General features: G+C 34.5%; 1 protein-coding gene across 3 annotated transcripts in view; it reads right to left on the minus strand.

The window, feature by feature from the left end:
• LOC143233451 (uncharacterized) overlaps positions 1 to 12,194 on the minus strand; it is a 28,759-nt gene extending 16,565 nt beyond the window's left edge. The window contains exons 1-7 of one of the 3 annotated variants that reach the window (XM_076469700.1): positions 12,097 to 12,194; positions 9,742 to 9,863; positions 9,506 to 9,621; positions 6,952 to 7,124; positions 6,114 to 6,306; positions 2,900 to 3,010; positions 2,366 to 2,393 (exon numbers count right to left, since the gene is read on the minus strand). In XM_076469700.1, coding sequence (XP_076325815.1) covers positions 3,007 to 3,010; positions 6,114 to 6,306; positions 6,952 to 7,124; positions 9,506 to 9,621; positions 9,742 to 9,863; positions 12,097 to 12,133 — 645 coding nt within the window. In that variant the 5' untranslated portion in view covers positions 12,134 to 12,194 and the 3' untranslated portion in view covers positions 2,366 to 2,393; positions 2,900 to 3,006. Of the gene's footprint in view, positions 1 to 373; positions 2,394 to 2,899; positions 3,011 to 6,113; positions 6,307 to 6,951; positions 7,125 to 9,505; positions 9,622 to 9,741; positions 9,864 to 12,096 lie in introns of those variants that run through there. The other 2 variants (XM_076469702.1, XM_076469701.1) reach the window with 2 other exon arrangements.

The following is a 12,194-nucleotide window of genomic DNA, read 5'->3' on the forward strand; positions in this document are numbered from 1 at the left end:
AGCACTAGAGACGAGGCTATTGCAGATAGCCCATGTGTAGCTTAGTAGAAAATGAAAAAAATATATATATTAACAGTACTTTTCGATTATTTCCATGACGTCACAAGACTGTACTTAACTCTCATTTGATATGATCAACATTGTTACGGGTGCTAAAGTCTTTTGATATGATAAACAAAGTACATTCATTGGTTTATATTTGTAAGATACACTTTTATTTAAGCAAATAACATGATGTAATCGCGATACATGAAATAACAAACTATACGTAAATTTTATAAATGACACCTTGTATTCACGTTCAACACAAACGTTTAAATAAAACCCAATAGATCTTTGTTGTACATATGGAAATCGATTGAGTGATCTTGGTGTATTGTTTAGGAACGTTAACTAATTTCCTGACTAGGTATATAATGTATCAAATCTTAAAGGTCAGATCGCCCAGGCTTCACTGATAACAAGTATTTTTTAAATTTGTTTGCGAGATATTCAGTCGCGTTAACTGTAGGAAACCTGTTGAATCTATTCAGAGGTTCCACCCTAACGTAACACTAGAATTATTCTGATGTTAGATAACAATCACTAATACAGGTAACAATCATCGTTACTTAAGCAACAAATATATTAACATATTAATAATAATGATAATACCTTTGAATACAGTTTCTGCACTAGTCTTTTCCTGCAGTATTTAAAGTACTAACGATTGTTACTGAAGACATCAGAACAATAATTTAGGGAAACCTAATTGGAGTTTACCCTAAACCTTCAGGATAAAAGTTGATAGGTTAATATGAAAACTATACATACTGATTCAAGAAATTTAGATTAAATAAAACTGGAGTGGAGCGATTGTAATACGTACAGTTTGTCTAAAATACTGAAAAATATACTCCAACACCAAAGAAAATTGGAAAATGTTGGATTCTAATCCTTGCTGAGAAACTCTTTAACAGGCTTAGTCACGTTGTTTCTACGTGACTAAATCCATAATAACAGTTGCTTATGAAAACTACATTCACTAAATTTAAAAAGGTTTGAACTTGTCACTGTGCATGTTTCATTTCAAATGTTTTTCTGTTACAATATCTGTTCGTGAATTTTTTTTATTGGTGTTTAAAAACATTGCAGATTCAACTTTATTTTCTAAACTCTCACACATACTATTTTCATATTTTCTTGCCGTTCCTTAAAGACACAATATTTCATGTAAACTGCTTACTGACAAACTGTTTTACACAATCGTGGAAGATATGTATAAGTGTTTGACTTGTATAATAACTATCCAATAACGAAGCCAAAATCCATTAAATTTGAGGGATAAGAAAGCATTATCTTAAAGTTATTTAATGTAAACACTATCAGACTTTTGTACTCTACTAGTTTTTACACCATTTAGTAAGAAATTATAACTTCCATAATCAGTGAATCTGATCTGTCGTTTAACATTCTTTGCTAAACAAACGTAAAAACTTCCTGGTAACATACTGATCTAAGTATGTCTATCGTCTCATAGCAGCGAAGTTACTCTCCAAACTTTGGAGCAGCGGGTGCGTTATAATTGTGGCTATCAAATCTCTTTGTTCTATTAGAGTAGGACTAGAGAAGAGGCTAGTGTAGATAACCCACGTGTAGCTTTGTACAAAACAATCATAATGAAAGAAAATATTAATAGTACTTTTCATTATCACATGCGCAAGAGAAAGGGTGGAACAAGGTTGTACTTATTCTTCATGGGAAGGAGGGAACAAGGTTCTAATTATCCTTCATAGAAAGGATGCCACAAGACTGTACTTATACTTCATGGAAAGGAAGGAACAAGGTAATAATTATACATCATGGAAAGGAGGAAACAAGATTATACTTCACTTTTATTTAATATGATCAACATGGTAACAGGTGCTAAAGTGTCTCGAAATGATAAAGTTCATTACATTCATTGGTTTTTATTTGTAAAATACACTTTTATTTAAGCAAATAACAATGTAATCGCAATACACGAGAACAGCAGACTATACGTAAGTTTAATAAATCGCTCCCTTGATCCACGTTCAACACATGAAGAAGTAAATAAAACCCAATAGATCTTTGTTGTACACATGTAACTCGACTGATTGAACTTCGTGAATTGTTTGCGGAACGTTAACTAATTTCCTGACAAGGTATTAAATGTATCAAACATTAAAGGTCGGATCGTCCAGGCTTCACTAGTAAGAAATTATATTTTTTATTTTGTTGGCGAGATATTCAGCTGCGTTAACTGTAGGAAACCTGTTGGATCCATTGAGAGGTTCCACCATAACGATGCCATCAGGATTAACAAAGTAGGCCGCAGAACTTCTTGAACATTGCTTTTTAGATTCCTCCTTCGGAACCAGGACTCGATGAGGCTACATTGTGCAACCAAAGGTGTGCAATTAGAATATTATTACTATTTGAATAAGAAAATAAAGTTAAATACTTTGTTCAAATTTATCAGCAAGCAAGCACAGTGAAGAAACTATAGTTTCCAGGCACTTGTTTTATTATATCAGTTACAAAATAAAATATTTGCTTTAGGTTTAAATAACATAACTAATCAACTCTTAGCTGACTTTATATCACTGATATTTTAAATTTGTGTTTAAACACAAACTGCTGCTTTTGGTCAATGTGAGAGAAAAAAAGATATTTACACAAGCTTACTATACTTCTAGATATCACTCAGTAAAATATATTTATAATAAATATTTACCTGTGAGTAAGTTTGTACATTAAATATTCTGATATTATGTATAGATATAATATTACTGTTTACTAATAAGAATGTTACAAATATATATTGTCATGTTAAACTACTACTATGTTTAATAGACCTCGCAACGAAGTTCTTCCATTTTTATTTGTTATCACTCACTGTAGCCGGATATACTCCATCGCTCCAGATTGCCAACATATCTCCAACGTTTACCAAAATGGCTTCCTCTAGTGGGACAGCAGATATCCATTCTCCTGTTTTCGTTTTCAACTGAAATATAAAAATGTAGGATTTATAAATTGTCGCCTTTCACGTGAAGTTATACACCATAATAAAGTGATTTTTATTGTTTCTATAATCAGTTTTATAATTGTTTATAATCGGTGTGCTAGTTTCGAGGTTGACATTGAGGAAAATCTAAAATACAAATTACAGGGGAACCTCGGTTCTCGAACAATTCGGTTTTCGAACAGATTGTTTGAGAGAAAAATGTCCCGGTTGTCGAACATAAACGCGCTTCCCGAACAAAGCTGTCGTGGCCCGAATCCCCGAAATATCCCGACTGATGACCCTTCGGCCATTTTCGGCCCACGCCATGCTTGCCTAAAACATTTTACCCGCACTTCTCGCTCAGTCCACACCCTCGCTAAAATCTACTGTGAACGTTCTCAGTTTTCTTTCTTTTTGTTTTTCTAAATATTCTGATTAAATAAGCCACCATGGGGTCAAAGAAGGAAAATGAAACCAGCAAACCAAAAAGAAAAGTTGTTACAGCTACAACAGAGGTGAAAAAAGATCTCATAGCGAAGTATGAGAGTGGCGTTCGCGTGTCTGACCTTGCAACACAGTTTGGTATGGCGAAGTCTACAGTCTGCACCATACTGAAAAATAAAGAGGTCATCAAAGGAGCTGATGTTGCAAAAGGAGTTACAGTGCTTACGAAACAAAGATCACAAACAATGGAAGAGGTAGATAACCTGTTGTTGATTTGGGTAAACGAAAAACATTTAACTGGTGATAGCATTTCTGAGACTATCATTTGTGAGAAAGCAAAGCAGTTGCATGCTGACCTCCTGACAAACAACCCTGGAACGAGTGCTGATACGAATGATGTCTTTAATGCTAGTAGGGGTGGTTTGAAAAATTTAGGAAGAGAACTGGCATACATTGTGTTGTGAGACATGGGAGGGTGCAGTTCTAACAAAGACGCTGCTGATAAATTTGTTAGGAAATTTAAGGACCATGTAGAAGCTGAGGGTTTTATTCCCCAACAAGTGTTCAACTGTGATGAGACAGACCTCTATTGGAAGAAAATGCCAAAGAGGACCTACATCACCAAGGAGGAGAAGTCACTGCTAGGATACAAGCCAGTGAAGGACAGGCTAACTCTATTGTTATGTAGTAATGCAAGTGGGGACTTAAAACGTAAGTCTTTGCTTTTGTACCATTCTGAGACCCGAGGGTTTTTAAGAAAAATGTCTTGAAAAGTAAACTAAATGTCATGTGGAGGGCTAACAGTAAAGCATGGGTAACCAGGCAATTTTTTATGGAGTGGGTCCATGAAGTGTTTGCCCCATGTGTAAAGAATTACCTCACGGAAAAACAGTTGCCACTCAAGACCCTTCTTGTGATGGACAATGCACATACTCTCCCACCAGGCTTGGAGGACGGATTGGTGGAGGAGTACAATTTCATTACGGTGAAGCTTTTGCCCCCTAACACGACTCCTCTCATTCAGCCCATGGACTAGCAGGTCGTATCGAATTTTAAGAAACTCTACACCAAATCACTGTTTCAAAAGTGCTTTGAAGTGACCTCTGACACAGAGTTAACCGTCAGAGGGTTCTGGAAAAATCACTTTAATATCCTCCATTGCTTGAGGATCATAGACAAAGCCTGGAGGGAAGTGTCTTTGAGGACCATGAACTCAGCCTCGAAGAAATTGTGGCCAGACTCAGAAGCAGATAGAGACTTTGAGGCTGAGCCTGTTTTCAAGGGTATTGTCTCACTAGGCAAGTTTATGGGCTTGAATGTGAGTGGTGATGATGTGGAGGAGTTGGTGGAAGACCACAACACTGAGCTCACCACGGAAGAACTCAAAGATTTTCAGAAGAAGCAGCAACAGAAGGCAACTGAGGAAGTGTCTTCAGATGATGAGGAGGGAAGGGAGGATGCTCCTAGTTCACTAATCAAGGAAATGTATGGAAAATGAAGAGAGTTACAAGGTTTTGGGAAAACATTTCACCCTGACAAAGGTGTAGCAAACTGCAGCATAAACCTTTTCAATGATAATGCCATGTCTTACTTCAGAAACATTTTAAAATGCAGGCAAAATAAACCTCATTAGACAAGTTTTAGTGAGAAATAGGTCTAGTGATTCTCAAGCAGGTTGTAACGGTGCAAAGAGACAAAAAAAGAAAAAGAACCCCAGAAGGAGAGTTACCTGACGTTTTTATGGAAGGTGACTCCCCTTCCAAACAATAATAACCCTCCTACTCTCCATGTTTCTCACCACTTTTCACTTACGCCATCAGCTTTCCTCAGCAGAGGTGAAGTGCAGTTAAATTTTCATTTATTGTCTTTTTATTGTCTTTATAGTTTTTGTGGTTTTTATGCATGCAAGTATTATTATACAGGTATAAATATGCAATATTTTTACTTAAAATGATCCATAATGCGTAATTTTTGGAGGTCTGTAAGGGATTAATTTAATTTACAGTATTTTTTATGGGAAAAATTGATTCGGTTTTCGAACAGCCTTCTGGAACGGATTAAGTTCGAGAACCGAGGTACCACTGTATTTGGAGTTTGTAAGTGTGGTTAAATATGAATCCTTTTAATATTTGTTATAGCAACGAAAAGGGTTAATTATTGTACAACATACAGTTTTTTTGTATATACTAGCTGATGTACTCATTCAACGTACAGAGAAAATATTGTGGTCAAGGGAAGTGACATAGCATGGATGAGACCCGAGCTTCGACTGCTCTATATCAGGCATGCCCCTCAGTGGCACTGTGGCATGTATTTGGACTTACAACACTAGCTAAAATAACAACAAAAGACTTCCCTCTCAGCCACTGAAAGACAGTTAAATTCACTAGGAAATATTAAATAAATCAATTAAATAATTTTATAAGAATTAAATATATTGTGATTTTAATATTCAGTTATGACCTACGTGGATATCAGCCATCATGTCTTACGAAGCTGAGATGAGGTTTAGAAAAAAGAAGCAAGAAGAGACAATACAGATAACCAAGAACAATACACAGTGGACACGATTTCCAGATTATAAAGTTATATTACATTAAATCTTTATGGTTAAAAGTTTAATTGTATTCATTTTTAAAAGCATTAATTTAATCGTTACCTCCAGACCACCAACATTATCTTGAAACAAAATGTCACCGTTCCAAAGTCAGAATGTTCACCGCAACGAACAGTCGTTGTAAGGTCATTCACATCTGTCACAGGAGGGTAGTACAGCAGTCTTAATGTTGATGCATTTTCTTTGTACTTAGTGAGTTCTTGGTGTCTCTTCAAGAAAAAGTCTTCTGCGAGGTCTGGGCACCAAAAACATTCAGTTGTAAAGGTCGGTTATAGGGGAAAATTAGAAACACTTATTACACTGAGATTATAAATTTAATTTCTGTGAAGTAATTAAATAAATATGTTCCTCTACCAGCAAGTGTATCTTGTACTTTAAACTTATTACACTTCTGGCATTAAAAAGATTTGAAATTAAGAGAACACTTAAGAATAAACAACTTAAAATGAACAGAAACAAACAACAATATGAAGAAATATCGTTCTTCCACTGAACATAACATATACAATTTATTTATACTATTACTAATCTGTAAGTCAGTGTGGAAAATTGTTCTTTGATACAAACCTATTTCATTATTGTTCAAAATTGTTTTAAATTAGTAATTTTTAACATTATTTTTATTATGTACAAACTAATGTATATTTTGCACCATAGGTGGTCTAAATGTCGCCCAACAAACAGACATGGGAGAACAGAAATATTTTCAGGTGAGGGTGGGGATGAGACAAACATCTAAATCAACAAACTGTATTAATATGTGTTAAATCTGTTTATACATGATATTGTACCAGACATTATCCTAGTAATATTAGTTAAATAATCGGAGAAATACTACTGACAAATAATTCTCATATCTAAATGGAAGTCAAAATGTTACCTAAAGATAAGGCAAGAACCACCAAAAAACGGCGACACAGGTTCACGCACGAGTCGATGAAGTCAAGACAAGTTTCTTTGAATCCGGGAACATCTTGATCAGATGGAAAGATACATTCACTGCTCCCTATTTCATAAGTTTCTTTTATTTCTTTTTGAATTCCCGTCTGGAGACTAAATGATGAAAGAACCGCAGTGGGTGTTAACTTTAAGGAGTCAGGGGACATTTAGTTACTTGTTTCTTTGAACAGAGATAATAATTGGTAAATTTGTTTTGTAAATATAAATAGAAGTTCTATGAATCTCCATACACAACCAAGGTGAAGAAGTGGTCTTGTTTCGCTCCTGTGTTTATGTATAATCAGAACTGGTACAAAAGATGAGTGTTCGTGAAGGGCGAAGTTTGTTATTCTTTGTAAATATACGTCAATGTACCAGGTGATAGTGAAAGTCGATCACTTTTATTGTAATGGACTCAAAAGGTAACATGTAAAAGTGTCGAAGGTCAAGAACAAACTGAGGTTGGAGGAACTTTGTACCAAGACGCACATTTCCTTTGAAAGTGAATATAACTGTTTCACGTAATTATTTAGGGAGAAGAATCGCAGTCTAGAGGACAAGGTACACAACACTGTGATATACACTGCTCAGTCTACTTAATACAAATAGTAGCCTTACCTAAACAGGGCAAATAAGAACCAAATACACAGATAGTGTAGAAACTGTGTGTGTGTGTACGTTTTGGAAGCATGCTTTCCAACAAATGAAAATATTAGAAAAATATTTGGTATCTGTTATTATACTTTAGAGACCAGGTACAATAGAAATGAATATAAAGATATTTATTTTAATAACTAATTCAAATAACCTATTTTGTATCTTCGTCACTTTCTTTTATCGTTTTTATTCTTTCCGTTATCAAAATATCTATTTGAGCGTTGTGAGTGGTTGAAGTTTTTTAACAACTGTGGAATGTTTAAAATAAGTAGAGTTTTGCTATCAACCAACAGAGGACATTTGTTGTTAGTGATATTTTCTCTCTCTCTCATAGGTATTTGGGTATTGATGTTTATATACCCAGGAGGGTCATGTTTCGTCGACCTCTCCTACTTCCCTTATAATTGTTTTTACAACTGTCAAGTGTATTTATACACTGCACACGAGGGCTACCGTAACCCGTACCCACTCAGGCCCCTTTCAGGGCAATGTCCATGCACTATCTACACATACACTTGGTGCAAAAATCATTTTTCTTTATAGTTCCATGATTATTTGCACTTTCATTACATAGGTATTAACTATAAAACATTTACATTAAAAAACCCTTTCAAAGTTTAGTAATTAACCCCTAAACTAATGTGTAATTTAGTTTATAGATTACCTTTTCTCTTTATTTAGAAAATATATATTCAGTGGGAAAAGGTTTTTAGGTCTATCCTCATCATGTATACAGTACCTGTGTAGTTCGCTTACTAGTCCATTTTTTCTCCAATTTCTGTGTATATAAGTATTTATACATGAATTCTGATAATGTTGTTCTGAGTACTTTATAAGCTGTTGTAAGTAGTGTATTTTGTATTGTTTGTTGTTTTGTTTGAAGTAGTTTTTTGTTACTTACATTTATCCATGCAGGGGCTGCATAATTATTGACAGGACTAATGTACGTTTTATATATTTTATGATGTTATCTGCTGATTTTATGATGTTATTACCAGTTGCTAAACTAGTTTTACCAGTTAGTCTTAGTTTTTTCTTCGCAAATTTTTGTTCTAATGTTACTTCTGTGGTTTACCCACGTTAGTTTTGAGTTAAATGTAAATCCTAAACATTTTGCAGATGTAGCAGTCTGAAAGAGTGCTCCATTCATATAGATCTGAGGTTGTGTTTTTTATGTTTTAATGATATCAGTAGAAATAGTTTGGTTTTTTGAATTTCGCGCAAAGCTACAAAAGGGCTATCTGCGCTAGCCCTCCCTAATTTAGCAGTGTAATACTATAGGGATGGCAGCTAGTCATCACCACCCACCGCCAACTTTTGGGCTACTCTTACCAACGAATAGTGGGATTGGCGTAACATTATAACGCCCCACGGCTGAAAGGGCGAGCATGTTTGGTGTGACAGGGATTCAATCCCACGACCCTCAGATTACGAGTCGAGTGCCTTAACCACCTTGCCATGCTGGGTCGGGAGGATTAGAGAACCAGGATCTAGTTCCATACTATTTCAACGGTTTGATTTTTTGGCTTCTTTCTAACGAAGGGTTAGTAGTACAGAAATGATTATATTGCGTCGCGATTGTTTAAGAACATTGATCTAAATAGATAAAATCAAAAAGTAGATAAATCAGCACTGAGGAATATCTGATGAACTTTTGGAAGATAGACTTTCATTTATCAGGAGTTCCACTTCTTCACTTACCGAAATAAATCTTTATAATCAAAAATGATTATTGTTAACCTTTTTATTGTGATTTTATGAAATATATTGGGGGAAAATAACAAAATAAATTTACATTAACTTCAAGGATATTTTCTATGTATTAATCTTCTACCTACATTTCTTTATCTGAACTAAGGTAGCCATCGTAATGATTTGGAAGTCTTTTGTATTTTTCTTTTACTTCAAGAGGAAGTAGAAAAAGCTCTCTGGACTTCTGGAAAATGGCGGAAAACTAGAAAACAGAAAAGATATATACAACTACATGTTGTTCTGTCGTTTTTGTAAACTCCCTATCTCAATCTTAACAAAATGAAAATTGGAGAAAACAAATAATCAAAAGAGCACGACATACTTGTTCTTGTGATATCCCATGGTTTAGAAGGTAAACAAAACCAATTTGTGAGAAAGCTTGGTGGATTTCTGACGCCACTTTACGGAATGCTTCATTACTCGGCTGACCAGATTGTTTCAACCCTGTAAAAAAACAATATGTTTAATTACAACAACTGGGTCGGTGTGAACGCATTTTCGAAGTTAGAGAAGCAAAATTATACTTGTTACAAGATAGTGTTACTTTTATCATATATTTAACACCACATTCTTTGCTTAGGCACTTATCGATTTAAGGAGTAAAAGAGCGAATAAAATTATTCCAATAAAGATATATTTCCAATGCCCATTAACGCCGACACATTTCGCTCAATACGGAACTCTGGGACACAATCAGTACAGCTGGGACACAAGAAAAGCAGTATTGGTTATATGAACCGATTTGGTGATATCTGTAAACTCATGTTGACGAATGAGAGAGTGAATGGTCATAACTTCTGGGGTTTGTACTCACTGAAAATAAACTCCAGAGTAGTTCAAGAGGTAGTGGTGGGTGGCATTTACAGTTGTTTTTCCTCTAGTATATTACTTCAAATTTAGAATTTCTAGAGCATATAGGACTCAAGTAACTTTTCGTTAAATTAAACAAACGAAGAATAGTCATTTATAAAATATCTTCCAGCGTATTTGTATGTTTTATGTAATCCATACTTTTAAACTGCTGTACTCAACGTTTGAAATATTGCCGCGTCTAGATATAATTTTAATTCTCGCAAAACTACCCGAGGACTGTCTGGGCTAGTCGTCCTTACTTTAAAGTGAAAGACAAGAGGGAAGACAGCTAGTCATGACCACCTACTGCAAACTCTTGGCTACTCTTTTACCAACAAATGGTGGGATTGAGAATGGCATAATAACGCTCACACGACTGAACGGGTGAATTTTTGTTGTTGAGTATCGAACCCCGACCACCTGACCATCACGTTTCCCGCACAGAGATATGTACGAAGTTAGTACTTTTCACCAAATCATTCAAAGACCCGAGTACTTCACGAAACAGTATTATATAGATGTCAAATCTGATTTCGATTTACAATTAGTAAGCCTACCAATTACCATTCATATATTAGTTAAATTAGTGAAAAATGTGTTATAGTGGATTTGACAGACATAGTGGAAATAATAGTTGTTTAACTTTGTATTACATCGGTCCTGTAAATTATGTCTTGGCTAGTTTACAATAACATGCTCGAAGCTGACTAAACATCAACTTTAAAATGTTTATAAACTTGATATACAGAGTTTGACTTTCCATAGTGGGTACAGAACAGATAACCAAATGAGTAGCTGTAGTTTTGACGACAAAATTATAGAATAAAAATACAACATGTTACATAATTCTAAGCTACATAGTTGGCTATTTGTGTTGTGTTCGTCAAGGGTTCTAGCGCTGCAAGCCTTTCATGACTTTCCGATGAAATCATTGAAATGTTAGTGAAAATTCATATTTGGAAATATAAACTTTGAGTTTGACCATGTTTCTATTTTAAGTTTATCATGTTGAATGATTTCCTTATTTAGTAATAATTGTTGTTTTCACAGACGAAATATTGTTTTCTCTATATCAGAATTACATGTTTCTATAAATTTATTAACATTTATATTGGGTTGAAATATTGTATTTATATCAGAATGATCTTCAAGGTGCAAATTTTATGAAACCGTTATGTACAACTGAACAAGTACAGGTGTAAGCACGTTAACCAGTGTATTTAGAGACACAAATAAGTGATTGATAATACATTGGGAAATCGACCAAAGTAAACAAAACTTTGAACACCAAAATGTCTTTACGAAGAAACATCTTTATCGGTTTTAAGAACGCGAACTTTTGTTGGTAGTTATTTTTCAGTTTGTTCTTGAAATGTATCAACACTTTCTAGGCTTAACATTTTATGTAAACAGTTCTTGTTTTTATCACATCGACACAAGTTTTTTCAGCACCAATGAAACAAGCTTCATGTAATTTCTTTCGTGCTATGAAGAACAGAAACACAACCTCCCACAATCTTCAGCACCAAGAATGATTTTCATAATGTTTTATTTCAATGAAAAGACACGACAGACATCAGATTTAATTGAAGTTAAACATATTAGAAACCAAGCAGTTCTTACGACACAATTTGTATTGTCCTTCATTGTTTAGGTTTTATTTCTTGCTTAAGATATTTCAGCCAAGAACACGTTTTAAAAATGTCTAATTTCTTTACGTTCTGATACTTTGTTGTACGACATTTTAAAAACATATATTCTTTTATTTTCGTCATATGTAAAGCTTATTTTATATTTGTTGTAATTTTCAAGTTTACAGACTTACCCACAGCTTCGATGTCGACAACTGGAATAGAAATCATATAGTTCTGCTAAAGTCTCGAATCGAACGTGCTTTTTAATGATAGAGATTTACTGTTCGGT

The sequence above is a fragment of the Tachypleus tridentatus genome, chromosome 12, assembly GCF_004210375.1.
Source record: "Tachypleus tridentatus isolate NWPU-2018 chromosome 12, ASM421037v1, whole genome shotgun sequence".
Classification (NCBI taxonomy): domain Eukaryota; kingdom Metazoa; phylum Arthropoda; class Merostomata; order Xiphosura; family Limulidae; genus Tachypleus; species Tachypleus tridentatus.